We start from the raw sequence: 22790 nt of genomic DNA on the forward strand, positions 1-22790 counted from the left end.
CATTTCTTTGCAGACTGTTTTAATATTCAAATTAATTTTCAATTCAAATGTCAGCGGTTTTATTAATTTTGTCTTCGAGTGTCCTTACAAAAATCATTTATTTCTCTTTTTCTTGTTAAACTTTTCCTCAAAAAATATAAATTTATATTAAAATACTGCAACCAAATAATTTTATTTCACTCAAATATATGTCTATTTTCTTGGCAAAAAAAGACTTCCAAAAATATGCAAACATGTTTTATCCATACAACTTCTAATTGGCATGATTTTACTCACAATTTTATTGAATATTGTTTTTGTTATTTTATGTAAACAAATAAAATCTATTAATTTAATAGCAATGGAAATGGATGAAGTGTGTGTTTCACATTTATCGGATATAGAAATTGCTGAAAAAATGCGTCGCAGTAATTACGAGAAATTCAAAACTCTTGTCAGGATGCACCTTTCTTTTCAGCTGGATTTAAATACAGACGAGTGAGTTTTGTGACTGTCATCGCTAAAAAGTTGTAGCACATTTTTATTTTATTTCACCACATTTTGTTTTATTTATTTTAGATTTGATTTACCTTGTCATGAGGTTGTTTATTATGAGAAAGGTAAACTGAAGAAGTGGAATCGTTTATCGAAGAAAATGAAAAGCTGCACTTCAGGAAAGACTAATTCCAGTCCACCAGAGATGAATCGTTCTGCATTAGATCTTAATTTCATAAACCAATTGAGGCATTTAAAAATGTTTATTCTAATGGAAGAGAGTAAGTATTTTTGTACAAAAAACACAAGCATAAAATGACTTTGTTTCTAGTATTTGTTCTTTGTATAAAGGTCTCAGTTCTATGGCTCCCTTTGTTCCAGGCACGTTTTTCAATTTTGCCTTAAAATCAGATATAATCTTCTAATGTAGAACCTCGTGGCGTAATGCATGGCGTCCGCAAAAATTGGAACGTCAGGGAACACAGTTTTGGTCAGGAAAAGTCAGGGATTTTTTCTGTATCATTTTAAAAATATTCGCTGAAATAAAAAATGTATAGTAAAGCCTCTTCTTGCCCATTAGAGCGACCAACACATGAGCGAATGAACAAACAAATGAAATTTAATGTACAGTCGACTCCCTCTAAGTCAAACTTTCACGGGACTCGAAAATCGGTTCGAGTTAGAGGGAAATTCGAGTTAGAGAGATTAATTTTATATTTTTTCTTCAAAATTGTTCATTAAAAATGGTGAAAAAGTTCGACTTAGAGGGAAATTTGACTTAGAGGGAGTTCGACTTAGAGGGAGTCTACTGTATTTCTAAATTATTTTTTTTAACAAAAATTTTATTTAACAGAAGCAAGCTATCTAATGTTTAATTTTTTCAAAAAAAAATTACATTTTTATTTCTTAAATAATAGTAGAGTAACTAAAGCAAATTATTAGGGAACCCGGCCGAACAGCTCTGATTTTGACGATTTTTTTTTCAAACGCAGGTAATTAAAAATACTTTAAAGTCTATAGATTAAAAATTGCCGGTGTTGCCGTATTGTTTTTTAAAATTAAAATTAATTTTTTTTTTAACAAAACCATTTTTTTTGCTTAAATTTCATAAAACAAATGATAGCAAAAGATTCTCTAAGTAATTTAAGGAAAATATATAAAAGGCAGTAAGGGACAATCTTCCATCGTTTAAGCGATAAATGCAATTTTCTAACATTCTGCCCTCAAACACAAAAAAAATATTTTGAAAACAACGGCAACACCTACAATATTTTAAAATACATTTTTAAAAAGCCAGAAGCTCATTCTTATCTCTTAAATTTGAATCCACTAAATTTAATAAAGACTTTTTGAAAAAATGGTCCTCAAACTCAGAATTAAAAAAAAAAATGTTATTAGAAAAATTTAAAATGACTTTTTTCCAAACTTTTTCTAATAAAATATGAATTTATTTAAAAAAAATTTTTGGCCATAAATATTATCAGTTGAATTTCGAAGCAAAAAAGGTAAAATATACCACACTTTTGAAAAAAAAAAAAAAATAATTAATTTTCTCAAAGACTGTGGTAAATAGAAACTTTAAATTTTTGCTATTTAACTTTCAACAGTAAGGGTTATTAAATGAATAAAAAATAATTTTATATTTAGATGTTGAACTTTAAAAAAAAAATAAGTTATATTTTTTTTCAAAACTTTTATTAAAAAAAGTTCTTCGAAAATGAAATACTTTTTAATTTTTTTCATAAACCGTAATACATATTGGCATTTCCTTTTATAATTTGAAATCATAATAAATGCGGCCAAAAAATTTGAAAATAAAAGCATTTTATATTACGACCAAGTTTAAAAAACGACATGTTAAAATTTTTTCAATAATTTTTTTTTTTTCAAAAATCTGAGTTCAATTACCATTCTTTCAAAAGCCGTTCATTTAATTAATTTAATTTTAATTTTCCATATATGACTAAGCTTCTAGCTTTTAAAAAATGTTTATTTGAATATTGTAGGTGTTGCCGTTGTGTTCAAATATTTTTTTTGTGTTTGAAGTCAATTAATAAGAAAAATGCATCTATCGCTTGAACTATGGAAGATTGTCCCTCACTTCCATATATTTTTTTTCCTTGAATTTCCTAGACAATCTTTTGGCATCAATTAATTTATGAAATTTAAGAAAAATTTTTGAAAAAAATTTGTTTTTGTTCACAAAAATCTTCAATTAAATTTAAAAAATCAAAACGGCAACACCGGCAATTTTTAATCTATAGACTTTAAAGTATTTTTAATTACCGACGTTTGAAAAAAAAAGATCATCAAAATCTAAGCTGTTCGGCCGCGTTCCCTAATATTGCCAATTTTTGAGCTTTAGTTACTCCACTATAAGTAAAAAAGGAGAAAACCCTGTTTTTTTTCATTTTTTTCTCATTTAAGAAATTACAATAACAATGTATTTTTTTTTTAAATTAAACATTAGTTAGCTTGGTTCTGTTTAATTAAATTTTTGTTAAAAAAATTACTTTAGAAATACATTAAATTTCATTTGTTCGCTCATTCGTTGGTCGCTCTTATGTGCAAGGGGCTTTAGTTATGTTATCAATCACGATAAAATCCTTGAAGCTCCAAAAAATATGTATAACTAAAATAAATAGGTTAAAAGACTAAAAATACGCTTTTATTACGCACTAAAAACTATAATTTAATTGACTTATTGGAAATGGTTAGATCAAAAAGCCTCGAGCGCTTTGTTTAAATTTTATAAAAGTACGTGCAACAAAAATGCGCTCTACGCTTTTTGATCTAACCATTTCCAATAAGTCAATTTAAATCAACTTATTTGATGAGCTCTTCACTTTGGAAAAAAATCTTCCAAAAATGCAGCCTATTGAAAACCTTAATCTTTTTAATGAAGAGTTCTTGGAGTCCAAGCTTATTTTTTTTTGTTATATACTATAACATCTGAATTTGAATCTTATGTACAGCTCGTTTTAAAACAAAAGTCCTGACTCTGAGTTTATTTTCTCCCTTCCATTTTCTGATGCATTTTCACCTAAGAATATCTTCGGCAAAGTGCCTTCAAATGATAAATAATAAAATAATTGTATTTTTGTTTTGTATTGCCCGCGGATATGGAATGATGCAAGCCTGGAAGACTTGCCTCCCCTTTCTGAGTTTAATCCGGATTAATTAATAATTAAAGAAGCGATATCAAGAAATATTTTTTATTATTTTATAGTTATTTAAAAAAAAAGTTCAGCAGCAATTATCCATGGTACTTTTGATTTCAAACGACCTGTAGTAGAGATTACCTTTTTTCTTGTGGACAAATAAATGAAACACATTCTTAAAATCGTAAAAAAAGTCATTTCTAAGCAAAAATAACCAGTATAACCAATTTAGTACTTTTTTAGTTCACCACGATTTTTCAAAGTTGCTTGACATCTCGTTGGTAAACTTTTAACTAACGTCTAGTATCAACTTTCTGGAGTTGGCTATCATGCTTCTTTGATTCCGGCTTAAAGATTGTTTGAATTTTTAAATTCCATAAATGTTAAGATTGTGGCTGAACCACAGTGCAAACATTGGTTTTTTCGTCCGAAAACCAATCTTGTTCTATTTTTGATGCATATTTGTGGGAAAAGGTTCGAGCAATTTATTTTCAGAATTTAAATTGTTATTTGCTTTTACTAAATAAATAGCTATCCATCATTTACTCGAAAATTTGGAGTTATAGCTAATTGAGAAGGGTTTTTCCCTTGACTGTGAAGATGAAAGTAATTCTCCTTTTTTCGAAGCTTAATGAACTTTCCTGCCTATTTCATTCTAAAACACTTGTTAAGTAAATAATAACAATAAAAGAAATGCATTTTCTTTTACAACTTTTCTACACTAAATAAAAATTTAACTTGTAAAAAAATGTGTGCTATTTCTGTTTCCAGAAGCGAGATTTCAAATAGTCTCAACTATTTTTATCCACTTTTATCATCTCGATTAACCGAGTTTTCGAATGTAAATAAGGAATTAATTATTTTCTTGTATGCCATAAACTCTTGGAAATTTGTCCTTGCCAATTGGATCTAAATCTTAACTTTATCAAAAACTTGCGAAGAATTGCGTAATTTTTTCCCTCGCTCTAACTTTACTTGAATATTTCCAAGTAGATAGAAAACTACTTTTGTCCAATTTGTCAAAGTTGCCCTCCTCCCAAAATCATGGAAGCTTTAGTTAATTATCATATTCTGACGCATATATATGTATAAAAAAAACTTTCATATGATCGACAGCACGGTTTTTTTCGTAGCTTATCCTTCGGAACTGTCGAACCATATTTCTATGAAAAAAAAATTTCGCGCAAAAAAATATTTCCAAAGCTCATAAGTGAAGATAGTTTTGTGATCCAGATGCATGTAAAATATATTCTATGCATTTTGTATGACTTGAAAAAAAAAAAAAAAAAAAAAAAAATAAGAAAATCGTTTATCCGGAATTTCCAATTTTTTAAAATTAAATTTTCATATGATTTCCTTTCTCGTTGCACCTTTTTGCCATATTTCATAACCATGAATTATATGTATACTCTTTGCAGAGTTCATTAATTTTCTGTTTCAGTTTTTAAATCTTATTATTGGCCACTCCACAAAACGTTTAAATTATAAATATCCACCGATTTGCCATTATGTTGTGTAATAAAATGAATTCTTAATCTTTGTCTCTGTGATTTATTCCAACAATTTTTAATAATCTTCTTTCAGATGTAATACAGGAAGGTATATTTCGTAAAACCGGGTCATCGTCACGACAAAATGAACTGCGTGCTCTCATTCAAAGTGACTCAGAGTTAAATTTAAGTGAAGGCTATACAGTTCATGACTGTGCTACTGTTTTCAAAAGTTTTCTGGCCGAATTGCATGAGCCTGTTCTAACTGATGCTCACTATCCAGCTCATTCTCAGATTGCTCCACTGTGCAATGCGTTGCCGACAAATGCGATACTTGACAAAAAGAAAGAACAACACATATTGAATTCAATGCAATTACTTCTACTCCTGCTGCCTCACGAAAATCGAACACTCCTCCAGGATATTATTGAAATGTTACACATAGTTTCGAGTCATGAAAATGAAAATAAAATGTCATCGGAAAATCTCGCCACTCTTTTCGCACCTCATTTGATATGTCCACGAAATTTACCACCAGAAGCTTTGCATTATGTGGCTCAAACTATGTGCGCTATCATAACTTATATGATAACCAAAGGTTTAGTTGTATTTGAGATTCCTGCAAAACTAGCAACAGATATACGAGCTTATTTTCTCGAACGAAAACGAAAAAAAACTATGTCACCTGAACAAACTCTAGATGAATCGATTTCAGATATGTCGACTGTAAATACAGTTTATACATTTGTTGATCGAGAAAAAACTGCTGCGGCACATAGTTCGAATAATACAGACACCGAATTGGCACAATTATATGCTCATATTCAAACACTTCCCGAATCTTCAAAGAAACGAAGATTGATTAAGCAGTTTAATAAACAGAATGGTCAAGGTACGATTAACATTTTGTTTAAATTTAACACTTTGAAATAATTAAACGGTTTTGTTTCAGGAACTCCACTTCAATTAGTGACTTTGAATCGAATCAAACATGCTGAACCTTCGCGAAGTGGTAAATCAATAAGCGATTCTATTAAAAAGCACATCTTCCATAAGGGAATCATATCAAGGACACCAAAAAGGACGGCTGTCGCATTAAATTCTCAGGGTGTGAGTAAAACTATGTTTTTTTCTTATTATTTTAATCATTTTATAATTTGAGTGCATGTTGTTTTGTTTGTCTACTAAACTGAAAAAAAAGTCTTAATAACTTTCATAAATGAGATCGTTCAGCTTTGGATCATATTGATCACTGTTCAAATAATGTAGAAGATTCTACAGTTAGTAAAAATAAAAACCTAATGAGTAGCGCAGCAATAAGAATAATTAAAATTAACTTTACATTTTGTATTCATTGTATTCATGAGTTGAAATGAATCCTCTTGAACGAACTTGTATTAAGTTTGACTTCGTATGAAGCTCCTAAAAGCCTTTTTTTGATGTTTTCTTGCGATATGTCTCCCTAAATCTATGTAGAGCTACAGCGCAAACCAGTGAAGTGATTTGTTCTAAACTTGTTAATATTGAAGCTTTTTGGTGATTTTGTATAGATTTCCCTATGAATTTTGTTATTACCAATATTAACGGTTCTTGACTATAACCAATATGAAAAGCAATTTGTTTTCTAATGATTTTGATTGAAATATTTCTCTATAATCTCGGAAATCAACAAACCTGTAGAAACGTTTTCTTAATTTCCGATTTTCTCGTTAATGAGCTAAACGATTTCAACGAACATATGTATACAGTTTCACAAACACATCTTCGGATAAAAAATATTTTTTAAATCTTTGGATGTACATTTTTTCAATTTTTGCTTTTTTGAATCAAACAATAACTGTGGGCTAAACAAAAATAAATACGCTCTTCTTGGGATCTTGGATCTTGAACTCTGTTAGGATTTGTTTAACATATTGAAACTACATTATTTGTTTTTTAATACACCCCAAAAATCTAGATGTAGATTTTTGTGTGGAACAGACAATAGTATAAACATTAGTAATGTGGGTTAGAGTATACCTACTGGGTAGTTGTTTTCACTGGAAGTTGAACATAACTTGAGGAACATAACAAGTTGACGTTTTGAACGATTTTCAACTCGGGTCAACTTTTGATTTTCTCAACTCCCCGAAAAAGTAAAAGTTAGGCAGCAAACTTGAGATTATGGATGAAAATGCCATTTTTTGTTTGAGCAACTTTTTTTTGTTGAGATATATTGTGTTAAAACAGAAAAAATTATCCATAATTTCTACAAAAAATATGCATCAAGTCAAAAGATGACAGGCCAAAAAGTTCGCGGAGAGGCAGGGAAGGGAGAAAAAATTTAACATGTTTTTATATTTCCTTTACAATATACTTGTAGCCTTGTCTTGTCCATTTTTCTCTTTTTTTCTACTTATGCAGCAATATTTGTGTTCTTTATAATGGATAATTAAAATCTGTTCCGCGTACTAAAAACTTTTTTTTCGGAGAAAATCATCTTCAATTGACTCTCCGCCTATTTAAACCGATATACACCATTGTTTTCCCAGACAAGAGGCACTATAACCAATTGACATTCTTTAAAAGTTATCGACGAAGCTTTGTCTTTTTTTAGTCAAGGCCTTAATCAGGCTTGAAACAGCTAGGAAATAAATTGTATCCACAAATTAATTTTGGATCTCCGATACACTTTCTAAATCATCGAAATCAACAAAATAACAAATGAACCGTTTTTAACCAAACTTGGTATAATTTTCCCTAATGAATGTCCAAACAATATAAGGTAAACAAATTTCCTCTATGCCTTTACAACCCCTTCATTCCGCGAACTTTTGATCCCCTCTTTTAATTTGTTTCCTAGTGGTTAATTTTTTCTTATTTTTTCTTAATTTCCTGCAAAAAATTGAATTCTTTTATAAATGCCTTTTTGATTTTAAATTTGTTTTATTGACAAAAGGAAATTCATCTTTCGAAGTATCAATTCAAAAAAAAAATTATATATGTTCAGATTTGCCCAAGTGCAAACTTTTTTGTGCGTTTAGCAATACAGTTGACTTATTTCAAATTTATGCCTTCGCACCAAATAAAAGGAGTGAGATATTGATTGACATATACTTATGTAAAACTTGCAGTTGACTCGAATTTCAGAACATTCGCAGCAAAACCAGAAGTTTTTGAACTAAAAAGGCAAGTGCCACATAGTCGTTCATTTTATTTTGAAAACGTTTCACACTGAATTGTAAACAAACAGTTTTCATATTTATCCATTTGATTCTGCAAAATAATTCATTTCGAGGTTGGAAACAACATAATTGAGCTTTGGTCATCAATATAAAAAGTCTCTTACTTCGTCCTTCTGCTTGTTTTTTTTTCCTGTGAGACAAAACAGTGTCTCTTAGCTATTCCCATTCATCATAATGCCGATTTATCTAAAACTCTCTGTTGATTTTAAGAGCAAATTAAAAAAAAAAATGTTTAAAGAAAACCATTAGGCTTTTAAATTTACATATATGTAATTAAGTAAAATAGAAAACTACTGGCAAATCTATACTAATTTGTTTTTTACTTTATTCTTGATTTTTTTCAACTCAATATACAGACACCCAATTTCTCGACAAAGAATCCAAAACTACGTGTCCTATTCCAAAGCCCAATTTCGAATGCACCCTTCCATAGCAATTCAGGGACACCATCAAGTTCATCATCATCATCATTATCATCTAATTTATTTTCAATTAAAACGCATCCTTTAAAAAAATCTATTTCCTCATCTTCTCTATTACTAACAAATTCCATCATCAATAATTCCCGCCAAGATCATACATCTATTTCGGCACCAGTCAGTCGAACTACTTCAAGTGAATTAGAAGAAGCTTCTTGCACAACACCATTAAAAATTGTTTGTGAAGACACATCATACAATAGCACCTCAACACCTGCTCCAAATAATGTCTTGGAAACAAAATCTGTAATATGGAAATCTACAACATTACAAGAGGACGATAACGACCACGATGAAACTGATAATAATCCATCAACTCCAATGAACAATAATAATAGCAAACAAAATCAAATAGAATATCAATCAAGATACAAATCCGAACCGAATCTAAGTAGAATTATGAAAGAGCACAAGGAAATACCAATAAGTAAAAGTAAATCATTGACAAGAAAGCTAATAAAAGGTGTAAGCATGGGAAACTTACGATTACCCTTTGCTAATGATTCTAGTAAAAGATTTAGACGCTCAGCAATGTCGTTGAGGCGTAATGTGAGTGATGAAAGTGAAACTTTTCAAGAAGAAAACGAATCAGATTATGAATCTGAGAAACCAATGGACGAAGAAGAAGAAGATAATGATGAGAATAATACAATTGAAATGACTACATCACATTTGTCATATTATCGGAATTTGGAACTAATAACAAGTACTCCATCTATGATGTTAGAACGTCGATCAATGTCTCCAATTACTAAATCTACACAACGAATGCCCAAATCGATGCAGGTAAGTCGTTTTAACTAATCTATTTATTAATCCAGCATTGATTGATTTAATTGCATGCGAAGTTTATTATTAAGTTTATTCTTCAAAACTTTGGAATGTTTATTAATTGAATTTCAAAATTAGGAATCTATTATGACACCGCGATCTAGAAAACCGGTTATGCTCACAACAACTCAAGGCTCTTCTGAACAAAATCAGACATTTTACCAAAGCGATTTATCTAGTTTTCGAGAACAAGATGAAGATTCAATTGTGGGACAGACTTCTTGTGGTCCAAAACAAAACATCCCAGACAAAAGACAACAACCCGGGCAAGTTGGCGGTGTTGGCGCTGCAGAAGGATCACTTTCCAATCATTTTAAGTAAGAGTTTAGACTACAATCACTTTCAATTTTAATTCCTTGTTGTTTTTTTTTTCTTGAAGGGATTATCTTCTCAGTCGCAGTGTTTTAACCGCCAGTCCCGTGGATTCATCCTTCTTTAGTCAAACAGATGACTATGGTTCGACGCAAGACATTGAGGATTTAGATGAATCACAATTGAGTTCGAGTTTATTATACTGCCTCGATGGCAATCGGCCAGTAGAGTTCCAACAACAAGGCAATGATCGAATAACCGATGATGATGTAAATCAACAACCAACATCGAGTACAAATTCCGTCAGTCGGAAACGTGCAGCTTCTATTGATATTGTAGATGATAATAAGGAAAATAATGTGAGCAAAACTGAAAATTTTGTACTCACAAAAAAATTATTTATAACTGAGTACGAAGGTAAGCCAGGGGGTGAAACTTCGTTTTGACGCGTAATATATAGACTTTATCTTAGTGTATAAATAAAAAAAAATTATTAGAAAACCAAACACAATACATATATAATTAAAATTATATCTATTCATTTATATATATTTATATATTCTATTAATGGAATAAGGAAGAGATTATATATATAATTAAGTTATTTTTTTTTTTTAATTACGTATTATATCTTCCCATTTTCTATGTTTTATCTATTCATCAAGTTAATATTTATGTACTTGGGTACACCCAACAAAAGGGTTTGACAAATAAATATATTCTTTAAAGTTATTCAAATCTATATATTTTTTAAACAATTTGAAGAAGAACTACAACTGAGATTATAATGAAGCCCAGCCAGGCCAGTGCTATGTTTACGTTATATTTAAATATAAAAAAAAAACTTAAAAACAATATTTCAATAGCTTGAACTTAAAAACTGCATTATAATAGCAGTGCTACAGATAATTTGGTATCATTTTGGCATCAATAATATCTTTTATAAATAATATAGGCCCTGTTCCGTAGTATAATAAACAACTCCAAACATTTATTTTAGCTCATCCATGTTTAACTGTGCTTGTCAAAAAGCCTTCTGTTGAACCAAAAAACAAAAAAACGAGTTTTGACTCATCTTTTTAGTTTCAGGCCAATGCAAACGTTCGCTGGCTAAACGGAGTTTATTTTTTTATGTGTCGTGGCGTTTACAACAGTAATGTTTAAGTTTCAGGAATGATGAACTCTTGGAGTGGCAACAATTTTTTTTGGTGCCATAATTATTTAAAAAAACTGCACTGTTTTCGTACTTTTTCTCATAATCCACGCCGATGCAAGCCGTCAGACTTACGTGATAGTTAGCGCTATAAATGGACCTCCATCTAATATTGATATAAATCGGATACCTTTTGCACAAGAAATCTGTTGCCGGCTGTTTAGACGAGGTTAGATTTCTTTAAAATTTAAATAGTCTAACAGGATAAAATCAAAGGTTCAAAAAATTGTTAACGGGTTGAAAAAAAATTTAAGCAAATGGCAGACCACATGTTTTTTTAACATCGTATTAAAAAGGCGGAAACAACGTTTCCGCCTGTAATGAAGGAAGTCTTTCGATTCAGGTGAATCGAATAGCAAAATAGGGCTGTATGTGTTGATTACATCTTATTAATGAATATCTATAGGAAGTCAGCTATACATTAGGTTAGGAACTTTCGGAATATTTGTTAACTACAAAAATGACTTTTTTCAAAATGTTTGGCAATACTTACTGGTTTAAATGATATTAGTAACGATGACCTTAAATATTTTCTTCCTTGGACTATTTGCATTTGTTTTATTTTCGAAAAATTTTTTGATAGTTAACTTCCCGTCCACATATTCCATTATTCAATTCGTACCTACAAGTTCAGTGTAGACGCAATATATATACCTTTAATACCTTTAAAAATGAGACTTAATTCTTTTTGTTTTTGTAAAGTCACCTCATAGACATGATATTAATGACGAGTCCAAAACAAATTAGCCTCCTTATAAGTTTTATTGTTCTTTTTTTTTTTTGTATAATTTATTAACTAACAAAAAATTTTATACACACAGATTTGAATACAAATTTACATTTCCGTTTTACTTTTAAATATAAAAAAAGTAGATAAGAAAAATAAACACAAAACATTTTTTATTTGGTTTTGTTATTTGCTGAAATTAAAGCTGAAAAATTATTCTTCTCTGAAGACATACAAAAATCACTTTTCTTTATTTTATTTTGCTTTTCAATAATATAATAAATTTTTTAAACAGGACGCAAATTAAAAAAATATATTTAAATAAAAAAAAAAAAAAATAAAGAATATTTATAAATATATAAAGTACTTTTTACGGTCAAATTAAATTGTTTTTTTTTTTTAAAATACATTTATAAAATGAAATCTAGCTCATCTCGAGATCCTCATAATAATTCTTCTTATTCATTTCTATTTTGTGCCATTGATCCTTTAAAACGGGGTTAATAGGTATGTATATTTTTTTGTTTTTATTTTAATTATTTTGTTGTTTCTCGAATTTTTATTTAAGTATTTTATTTATTTCATAGAATATTAAACTAAGTTTTTTTTTTTTTTTTTAATATCACATTCAACAGAAAAATACACCTTTATTTAACCTTTTTATTTTATCTAGGATGTACGATTAGTAGTACCATTTTTGGTATTCACTGTAGTTGTGGTTGTTTTATCACAACTAAATCAAAGCATTTTATCCTTTGGATTTACCTGAGAAGAAGTCGGTGGAGGTGAAATTGTTGGAGGGAGTGTTGTCGACGAAATACCTGGAGGTTTTATTTTATCAGCAGCAGTTGATTTTTTATCTGCTAATTCTGCTTCTTTTTCTTTCTTTGTTAACTAGAAAAAAAAAAAGAAATTTATTAATATTTATTATATTTTTTATACTTTTTGATTTCTTACCGCATCAACAAGAAGATTCTTCTCATCGGCAGCGTTCATATCCTTGGCTTTGTCTTCAAGAAGAGGTGCCATATCTTGAATTTCTTCAGCAACTCTCATTGCATTATCTGCTTCTTTGATACTCTTCGCAATAGCCTTTTCGACTTTCACTTCAGCTTCAATAATTTCTTCTTTGTCAAGAAGATCCAACAGCTCTTCGACTTGTTTTTCACTCAATTTCACATTTTCCCTACCAATTGTTTCCATAACCTAACAAACAAATGAATCTCCTATATCTCACAATATTTGCCTCTAAATTAAATGACTTACCTTAACAACCTCATTAGCACTAATTGTACCATCTTGATCGGCATCAATCTTACTCAATACCTTCTCTATTGTATTGAGTTTCGCTTCATCGGAGGTTTTTTGCATCTAAATTGGGAAAAATCTTAAACTCTTTTAAAGTACTCAAATGAAGATTAGAGAACTTACCAATTTAATAGCATTCACAAGCTCATCAACACGAACAAGTGCTTCGGGTTTAGTTGGTTTTACCGACTGATCGTCTGCAGCATCAGCTTGTTGAAGTTTCTTGCCCTTTTCTTCAAGATCATTTAGAACCTTATCCAATTGACCAATCATAGAATTGACCTTTTTGAATAGAATCTTTGCACCACGACTTTCTCTGACCGCTGCTTTGGGTTGATCTGGAGTTGTTGTGATCTGAAAAATGACAAAAAACCATTTCAGATTGCTTAAGAGTACAAAGACATTTTAACCAACCTCATGCAATTCTTCCAAATCTTCTTTATAATCTTCAATTTCTTCTTTAAGATCTTTAATTGTCTCCTTCTCGACCAACAACGCCTCATTCTTGCCAATAACTGTCTTCAAGGCTTCACCTAAAAGTTCAACATCCTTCGGCGACAAAGTATTATCTGGAACAACAGCAATTGGTTTTTTATCCGCAGTTGCTGCTACATCGGTTGCTGATGCTGATACAGTTGCGTCAATTGTTGGTGCTTTATCCAATAATTCTTCTGCTTTTTGTTTCTCTTCTTCACGCTCTTCTTCGCGTTCTTCCTTGATCTTCCGCTCCTCTTCTTTGATAATTTCAATCTTTGTTTTGTTATCAATCTTTCCTTCACGTTCACCAATGGCTGCCTTTGTCTGGGTTCCAATCACATCAGGTAGCACACGAATAGTTTCTTTAAGCTTATGTGTTGTTGAAGCTTCATCTGAGATCATCAAAGCTCTTGACAATAACAAAAGGGTGTTAGGAACTTTTTCATTCATACTCAAATCAATCCATTCTTGCAATTGTGACCGTAGTTTCTCGGCCGACAATCCATACGCACGCATACCTCTTGTCTTGCAAGCCTGTTGCAATTCAAACAAGTCTAACTGATCAACACCCTCACGGGCAATAGCTCTATCATCGGCAGCCAGACTTCTAAGTTTCATTCGCAATTGGAAACGTAAAATATTAGTTGTTGCCATGGTTTGCAATTCAAGCACCCTACAAAGGGCCACTAATTGATCTCGACTTAGCGAGTCAAGGGTTATTTCATCTTCGAATTGTTTCGAAAATTTGATTATATCTTCACTTTGCACAACTTCAGTTGGATCTTTGATTTTTTGGAAGAATTCAGCAAATGCTTTAGCTTCTTCACTATTGTGGTCACTATGTTGTACTGACATTTCGTCAAGAGTTTTTTGTAAGAATTTTGCCATTTCAAGTCTCACTTTGAGGTTCTTCTTTAATTTGTCTTCAATGTCTTGATTGGTTTGGAAAGTTGATGGTAACATTCCAGGGAAGAACTTAATGAAAACAGGTAACAGCAGTTCCATAAATGGTACAATAATGAATATAGAGAACGGAATCAATCGGAATAAATCCGAAGTTGTTCTCACGAGAAGTTTATTTTCTCGACGTGTCAATGTTTTGCCATTAAGTACTCGACCCAAGAGTTTTCGACAAATGTTTATGTCGATAAACAATAGACGAAAGCCATGATAGTAGTGAACAATTTCATCCCAAATTCTTTGTTTGAGTGATTTTTTTACTGGAATTGGTTTCGGAATTTCAGGAGCTGAGGTCTTTAGCTGACCATTTTCCTTTTTAATTAATACTTCTTCTTGTTCCTTTTGTTTGTTTTTTATTGACTTGACAGTTTCTTCAACTTTTGATGAGGATTGTTCCGACAAACTACTACTGAATGAAATGTAGCGATTTTGTCGGGCAAACGGATCATGGGCATATATATTTGAATTGTGGGCGGTCCAGCCATCTCCAGTGTTGGGGATTATTGTTGTTGAGGGGAGATTTCTTGCACCAGCTAGATGTGTGTAGCTGTATTTCTTCAATTGATGGTGGTTAACAATGAAGGAACGGTGATGTGGCCGAGTGTCTAAAACGAAAATATAAACAATTCGTAAATATTAAAATAAATAGAATAAGCGGTATAAACTCAAGAAATTGCATTTTAGGTTGAAAAACCATATCATACTTAAATACTTGATCTGCCGTGAAAGAAAGATTGAATTAAAGTTGCAGCCTATTAAAATTGAAAAAAAGAGATGATACAAAATAAACTTGATATCACATTCTTTGATTTTGATTTGATTTATTTGATATCACATTCTTCACTGCAAGTTAAAAACTCAACGTTTCACATTGTCATTATGCTTGAATGGTTCCTACATCAATTAAACCGAAATGCTAATAATAATTGGTATGTGTGTAAACTATGATTCTAGTTGGAGTCAGCCAAAAATAATGCTTAAGGTTTATATTCCTCTTAACAGTACAGAAAATTTATAACTGATAGGTGTTTCTCAGAAAAGCCTAATAAGCGGTGGTTAGCGTGGTGTTTTGATACTATAACTCTTGTGAACTTAATTGTTTGGAAAACGCCTGAGTATTTGTGTCAATAGCTTTTACAGCTGTATTTTTGTTTGGTTTTTTATTATCCTGCAGATTCGGTTGAAACCAAAACCGTGATGGATGACGGATTGTCACACCAGAGGTTTTTGGTTTAAACTCAATCCATACCATCTCACATTTTTCTCAAAGGTACTGCCTATTGCAAGCAAGTTACATTTACACCCTCATTATAGCTTCCCATTGAAATTTGGCCATTATTCTTCGAGGCAAATTTTTACATATATTTACCCATATTTACTCAGGGTGACCAGCGCACATAGGAGTATTTGCAGTAAAAATCTGGTCAAAAGTCGGTTATCTGAAAATCAAAATTGACACCAAAAAGTTTGGCAAAGTGGGTGCAAAAATTTATACGTGGGTCAATATTCTGCACTTATTTTTATGTGTCTTGTTAAAAAAATGATTTCAAAGTCAACTGTTACATCTACTTCATTTTGATATCGAAGTGTAGTGATAGAAATCCAAAAAAATTTTAATGGATAATTCTTCTTCAGTTATTTATTAACGATATTAACAAAGTTCAATTTATAAGTTCAAGTGACCTCAACTCCACTTAAAATAAAAATAATTTTAATAATTTTTATTATTTTAGTTATTTTTTCTTCGTTATGATATTAACAAAGTTTTGGAAATATTAGATGGTGTTTTCTATTTCAATTCGGGCTTAAAACAAGTATATAAAAACTTGTTATTTTTGTTAAGCTATTATTTGAACTTTAATGATTTTGTTTTAGTATACCCCGTTATTCTGCAATGAATTGAAACTTATGAATTAGTTTATATATTCCTTAAACCAATGCAACAAAAATTGAGGTTTAATTAGTTTTTCTCATAGTAAATACTCCGTGCTTTATGCAATGTTTTAAACAGAAATAATAACAAAAACCACGAAAAATAATTATGGCCAGGTTTTTGATGAAAATACTCCTATGTGCAGCGCCTTGAGGCGGCTACAATCCACTTTGGATGCGAGCCTCAAATAACAAGCTTCTCCAGCCAGTTTTTGCTTAGCTAGCTGCTTTCAGTTTCGCACGCTAAGTTGATTGAGGTCCCCTTCCACTTGCGTGCGCCACCTTAGACGAGATCTTCCTCTACTTCACCATACATCTGGACCGGAGCATTGTTGTCAATGCACTCCACACGACCAAGCTATCTTAAGCGCTGAACTTTTACTTTCTTGGCTAGGTAAGTGTCCTTGTACAATATGTACAGTTCGATTTTGTATTTTCTCCTCCAATCAAATTCCATGTCTCTGCACCATATGCAAGATTGAGATGGTAAGATTCTTAGATAGGGACACCGAAAAAGCGCTTTGCTGTCCAATTACTTTCTCAAAGTAAAATAACAATGGCAAAGAGTAATTGTGCTTTGGATTTCAGCGCTGGTTTTGTTGTCTATGTTTATATCGGAGCCTAGGTAGAAAATGTAAAGTGTCCTTTTTTAAGAATAGCATATACTTGGTTTTGTTCTCATTGACCGTTAAACCCATTTTTGACGCTTCGGTGCTCATTAAAGCGCCACTAACATCACGCTATGTTCTTCCGATTATAGCAATATTGTCGGCATATGCAAGCAGCTGGACGGAGTTTTTGAAAGATGGTGCCTCTGGCGTTGACGTTAGAGTTCTGTATCGCTTTCAAGGACGATGTTAAAGAAGTCGCATGACAGCGCGTTGCCTTGTCTTAAACCTTTTTGACATCAATTGTATATAGGTGAGGTCTTTTTCGGACGTGACCGAGTAGAATTCGTTCTCCATCATCATCACATACAGGTGGACGAACAGGGCAGGAATGGTAAAACTAAACATGGCTCTATAAAGCTCGTCTCTATAGTTGGCATCCTCTTTTTTTCCCTCAAGAAGCTAAGCTAGGTACTAAGATTTTTATAGGAACTGCCTTCACCACCAACAATGTACCAATCATTGTTATCGTCGCTGTAGTTCTAATACCTCGTAACCCAGAAAAGTCTATTTTTCAGGAGAGGCAAAAAACAAAGTATGAAATGTATGAGAATCAATACAAATGATCTGGTTTTGATTAAGCGAAGCTCTGAAAATATAGGTGTTAGGCAAACAGGGTCTTTTCTATTACATCCGGATTTTTTTTAACAACATAATTGCATCATAAGTCCAAAATCGCCCTTTTCTGGGTTACGAGCGACGAGAACTACAGCGACGGTATATATTTCTATAGTAATATCATGAAGTGAAACTATCTTAGTAACTCTGGTGGTAACTTGAAAAAGCAGAATTTGTATGAAATAAATACACTGAGTGCCACCTCAAAAATAGCGGTGACTTGAACTAATACCAAATTCGACTTCATGATAGTACTATAGAAATATAATATATAAAATGGTGCCAATTCTAAACCGAGTTGTTTTTTTTTTTTAATTTTAAAATTTCTATAAAAATGTTTTCAAACCACTATTAGATTGTAGCGCCAATTTCCTTTTATCTACATATCAATCAATTAACTAAAGCTAAAAATATGTAAAATACATATTTTACAACATCGCAATAGCAAAATTTTCAGAAACCTAACCTAATACAACCGGTAGTTTCCAACCCACCTATACTACGCGTTTACCTGTCACTTACAATAAGTTATTAGAAAATTATTTAATTAAGTAACTTATTGATTAAAAATCTTAAGAAATGGACTTTGTATTTTATTCTCTCAACAACATTGGTTGCCAAAATTTTATAAATCATTGCTGATTTCTAAAGAATTGATAAGGTTTTTTTTTTCGTTCGATAAAAAAAAAATTAGAAAAAAAAACTAAAAAACAAAACAACAACAATGCGCAGCAGCAGTCAGCGGCAAATCACGCAACTTGTCGTCGGCGGCGGGCATACTTGTTCAATATGCATTTATAAAAAAAAAAAACATTTCAAAACAATGCCACAAGAAAAATCATTTTGTTTTCATTTCAAAATAACAGGTGGTTTTTTTTTCCTTTCTATTCTCAAGAACTTAAGTAAAATTTATAGAGTCCCCGTACATTGAACCATAATTTAGCTATATTTGCCATTGACAGCAACAGAATCATTGACATTCGACTACAAAGAAACTTACGTAAGTCCACGCATTCACAACTTCATAAAGAACAAACTAGAAATCGACTCAAAGTCGAAGAAGAAAGTTGTTTATACTTTTTTCGGTACTTTTCCAAAATTGCTAGTCAATCTCCTGATTTAGCTAGCACCTATCACACCTATTCTAATCAGAATACACACAAAAAATCATGGAAAACAAGAATAAAAAAACACGAAACGAGAAAGCTACTAACCAACTCAACTAGACACAGGGGCATCTATGAAAATTAGCAGAAGAAACCCCAAAAGAAGCACATTATTTTCTCACGACAACGACACACAACCAAAACCAACGACGACCGACGCACAGCTGATGTAACTTTGTGGAAAATTTTTTTATTTTATTTCTTCTTAAAGATCAAATTAAATTTAATTGAAAAAAAAAAAAACTCACATTTATTAGAAAATCCCCCTCCAACTGGGGATTTAATTCCAATTTTGAAAACAGCTTTTTGTTGGCGTAGTAGGAAATTCATTTTGATTTGATGTGGACAGAGAAACTATAGAAAAAAGGGATGATTACAAATAAATTATTGAGAACCCTTAACAAAAATCATAGATATTTTAAGAAACAAAGAAAACAAATAGTAAACTTACACTTTATAGTTTTTATAATATTTCAATTGGTTAAAATATTTTCTTGTAATTATTGTTTTTATTTTTAATTTAATTTCGTATAGTTTTCGTCAAGCGCGATTTTCGGAAAAATGTCCATCAAAAATATGATTCAGACTATTTTTTTTGAAGTTTGAAGAACAATTTTTTTGCAAAAATGATGTGATATTTTGATGTTTTGGTTTTTCTATTTATCGATAACAGCGCCAGAAAAACAAAAAACTACTTTCATTAGGATCTGTTTGTTTCAAAATTTGTGATGACGATGATTTTAAGGTTGAAACACAAGTATATAGATGATTGAGCAGATTTTGCAGTATTAAGCCTGGTACGCTGCTCGCGCTAAATTTTAGCTCCCATACAAATTATCGAAAAATTTTAGCCGAGATAAAATGGATCCCATACAAGTTATCGATAACTTGTATGGGAATTTTATCTCAGCTAAATTTTAGCTCCCATACAAATTATCGAAAAATTTTATCTAAAATGGATCCCATACAAATTATCGATAACTTGTATTGGAATTTTATCTCAGCTAAAATTTAGCGCCAGCAGCGTACCAGGCTTAAGCCTGGTACGCTGCTCGCGCTAAATTTTAGCTCCCATACAAATTATCGAAAATTTTTAGCCGAGATAAAATGGATCCCATACAAGTTATCGATAACTTGTATGGGAATTTTATCTCAGCTAAAATTTAGCGCGAGCAGCGTACCAGGCTTTAAGCTGTTCGAGCTAAATTTTAGCCGATATAAAATTCCCATACAAGTTATCGATAATTTGTATGGGACTCATTTTATCTCGCCTATAAATTTTCGATAATTTGTATGGGAGCTAAAATTTAGCTCGAACAGCGTACCAGGCTTTTACAACAACTTCATGAGATCTTGCTTTTCATCAGGATCACGAACGGCTATTATTTTTAATTTTGTGGTTGGAAAAACTGTCAGAAAATGTGTTTGAAAATTTTCACTTTTTGACTTTTTAAGCCTGGTACGCTGCTCGCGCTAAATTTTAGCTCCCATACAGGCTTTAGCCTGGTACGCTGCTCGCGCTAGATTTTAGCCGAGTTAAAATTCCCATACAAGTTATCGATAATTTGTATGGGATCCATTTTAGCTCGGCTAAAATTTTTCGATAATTTGTATGGGAGCTAAAATTTAGCGCGAGCTGCGTACTAGGCTTTTGCAAAAAGTAGCCATTGTAGTTAATTCCTTAAGCCTGGTACGCTGCTCGCGCTAAAATTTAGCTGAGATAAAATTCCCATACAAGTTATCGATAACTTGTATGGGATCCATTTTATCTCGGCTAAAAATTTTCGATAATTTGTATGGGAGCTAAAATTCCCATACAAGTTATCGATAACTTGTATGGGATCCATTTTATTTCGGCTAAAAATTTTCGATAATTTGTATGGGAGCTAAAATTTAGCGCGAGCAGCGTACCAGGCTTTAATTCAATTTTTTTCATTCCGTTTCCAATTCAAAATGTTTATCGACCACTTTTCTCGACGTTTGAATTATTGAACGTACGAACTGAACTCTCTAGAAATGTTTAAGCAAACAGAACCATCTGTCAAATGATCCGAAAAAAGAGAAATGTCAAATAATTTTGACATTTCAGTTGTTTTGGCGTAAACTGAAAACTGCATTTTTGTACGTACTTCTGGAATTCCAATTTGATTTACTTTTTGTAATGCAACAATAAAACATAAATTTGTGTTAAATTATAAACAAAAATTAATTTAAAACAATACAAAAACAATGGATGACTTAAATCCTCTTGCTGGAACTGCCCATTTGCTTGAAGAAGTTGATAGTAAGGAAAAGAAACTAGTTGGCGACTTTCTATGGTTTTTAATGATCCTTCTCCATTATTTAAAGAAAAACTAATGGTCCTTTTAAGAGATGGACGCACTCTAATTGGTTATCTTCGGTCCGTGGATCAATTTGCCAATTTAGTACTGCACAGAACAATCGAAAGAATTCATGTGGGAAATGAGTATGGTGATATTCCGAGAGGTGTTTTCCTCATTCGTGGCGAAAATGTTGTTCTTTTGGGTGAAATTGTGAGTTATAATAATTTATTTAAATATTTATTATATTTCAAAATCTTATCTTTTTCAAACAAAAACAAAGGATCGTGAAAAAGAATCCAATTTACCATTGAAAGAAATATCAGTTGAGGAAATCCTTGATGCCCAACGTCGAGAGCAAGAACAGCGACAGGAAAAACACAGGCTAATATCGAAGGCATTGAAAGAGAGAGGTTTAGCTGTTAATTCCGATATTATAAATGAAGATTGCTTTTAAGATAATAAAATAAATTTAAAAAAATATATTACTTACCTAAAAAAATATTTTTAATTTTAAGTTCTACCTCGCCCTTTCTTTATAATTGTATATAATTTTTTGTTTATAATTTTTCCTCTTGGCCTAAGTTTTTGCAAAATTCTGAATTTTAGGGTCAGTTTTCCAAAAACACTTCATTCAATTTGCTTGATTTTAATACTAAAGATAGAAATAAACCTTTTAAATTGTTTATCTTAATATTGAAGGTGTTGCCGTTGTGTTCAATACTTTTTTTGTTATGTTTAAAGTCAATAAAAACACTGGCCAACAGTTTTCAACTTTTTAAAATTTTCAAGAACGAATTATATCTAATTTTATAGATTTGGGTTCAGTAAGCTCAAAAATTACATAATATTTGTTTCTTTCTAGCAGCTCTAGTTTTTGAAATATTTAATTTTTCATATTTGGGGAATTTTCATACTAATTCAGTTTTCCTTATTTTGAGCGTTTATTAGAATTTTCCAGAAAAATTTATATTAAAATTAATGTATTTAGGGTCAGTAAATCTAAAAATCACTTTCATTTATTTCTAGGAGCTCTATTTTTTTTTTTAAATATTTAAGTTTTTAACATTTTGGGGGTAATTTCGTACTAATTTTAATGTTATGCCTATTTTCACTGTTTGTTAATATTTTCCAGAAAATTTTTTGTCGAACCCAATGCATTTGCCACTGGTTGCTTTCTAAGAGCTCTAGTTTTTTTTTAAGATATTTTCATTTTTCACATTTTGGGGGTGATTTAATACTATTTTTTTAGATTTTATTTTTACAAGCGTTTAAGTTATGCTGGAAAAATTTATTTCGAATGTATTGTACCTATTTCGGTTCAGTAAAATAAAAATACAAAAAAAAAAAACAAACAACAAAATTATATGAATTTCTATGCCTTTTCATGTATGAATAATTTAAGAATTAGAGCTGCTAGAAAAAAACT

The 22790-nt window shown here is 31.1% G+C and overlaps 3 protein-coding genes across 3 annotated transcripts; 2 read left to right on the forward strand and 1 right to left on the reverse strand.

The window, feature by feature from the left end:
* The first annotated feature begins 132 nt into the window (after positions 1 to 132).
* LOC129918978 (uncharacterized) lies at positions 133 to 10703 on the forward strand. The gene is made up of 7 exons (XM_055999748.1): positions 133 to 477; positions 559 to 755; positions 5220 to 6017; positions 6078 to 6235; positions 8706 to 9614; positions 9738 to 9976; positions 10039 to 10703. The coding sequence occupies exons 1-7, from the start codon at positions 263 to 265 to the stop codon at positions 10415 to 10417; spliced, it is 2895 nt and encodes a 964-aa protein (XP_055855723.1). The 5' UTR covers positions 133 to 262; the 3' UTR covers positions 10418 to 10703.
* Positions 10704 to 12115: 1412 nt separating this feature from the next.
* Positions 12116 to 19652, reverse strand: LOC129918979 (mitochondrial proton/calcium exchanger protein). The gene is made up of 7 exons (XM_055999750.1): positions 19492 to 19652; positions 19289 to 19394; positions 13634 to 15261; positions 13343 to 13573; positions 13178 to 13282; positions 12869 to 13117; positions 12116 to 12805 (listed from the first exon to the last, which is right to left on the reverse strand). The coding sequence occupies exons 2-7, from the start codon at positions 19368 to 19370 to the stop codon at positions 12650 to 12652; spliced, it is 2451 nt and encodes an 816-aa protein (XP_055855725.1). The 5' UTR covers positions 19371 to 19394; positions 19492 to 19652; the 3' UTR covers positions 12116 to 12649.
* A 1460-nt stretch (positions 19653 to 21112) lies between these two features.
* Positions 21113 to 21864, forward strand: LOC129918980 (U6 snRNA-associated Sm-like protein LSm1). The gene is made up of 3 exons (XM_055999751.1): positions 21113 to 21324; positions 21390 to 21574; positions 21645 to 21864. The coding sequence occupies exons 1-3, from the start codon at positions 21270 to 21272 to the stop codon at positions 21816 to 21818; spliced, it is 414 nt and encodes a 137-aa protein (XP_055855726.1). The 5' UTR covers positions 21113 to 21269; the 3' UTR covers positions 21819 to 21864.
* The last annotated feature ends 926 nt before the right edge of the window (positions 21865 to 22790 follow it).

The sequence above is a fragment of the Episyrphus balteatus genome, chromosome 4, assembly GCF_945859705.1.
Source record: "Episyrphus balteatus chromosome 4, idEpiBalt1.1, whole genome shotgun sequence".
In the NCBI taxonomy this organism is placed as follows: Eukaryota; Metazoa; Arthropoda; class Insecta; order Diptera; family Syrphidae; genus Episyrphus; species Episyrphus balteatus.

Excerpts from the sequence above, each read along its gene's own strand:
- LOC129918980 (XM_055999751.1), top strand. The coding sequence starts at position 21,270 with ATGGATGACTTAAATCCTCTTGCTGGAACTGCCCATTTGCTTGAAGAA. Across the intron at positions 21,325-21,389 it reads TTTGCTTGAAGAAGTTGATA|AAAAACTAATGGTCCTTTTA; the intron begins GTAAGGAAAAGA and ends CATTATTTAAAG. Across the intron at positions 21,575-21,644 it reads TTGTTCTTTTGGGTGAAATT|GATCGTGAAAAAGAATCCAA; the intron begins GTGAGTTATAAT and ends ACAAAAACAAAG.
- LOC129918978 (XM_055999748.1), top strand. The coding sequence starts at position 263 with ATGATTTTACTCACAATTTTATTGAATATTGTTTTTGTTATTTTATGT. Across the intron at positions 756-5,219 it reads GTTTATTCTAATGGAAGAGA|ATGTAATACAGGAAGGTATA; the intron begins GTAAGTATTTTT and ends ATCTTCTTTCAG. Across the intron at positions 9,977-10,038 it reads TCACTTTCCAATCATTTTAA|GGATTATCTTCTCAGTCGCA; the intron begins GTAAGAGTTTAG and ends TTTTTCTTGAAG.
- LOC129918979 (XM_055999750.1), bottom strand. The coding sequence starts at position 19,370 with ATGAATTTCCTACTACGCCAACAAAAAGCTGTTTTCAAAATTGGAATT. Across the intron at positions 13,283-13,342 it reads TTGTGAATGCTATTAAATTG|ATGCAAAAAACCTCCGATGA; the intron begins GTAAGTTCTCTA and ends TTCCCAATTTAG. Across the intron at positions 13,118-13,177 it reads GTGCTAATGAGGTTGTTAAG|GTTATGGAAACAATTGGTAG; the intron begins GTAAGTCATTTA and ends TTTGTTTGTTAG.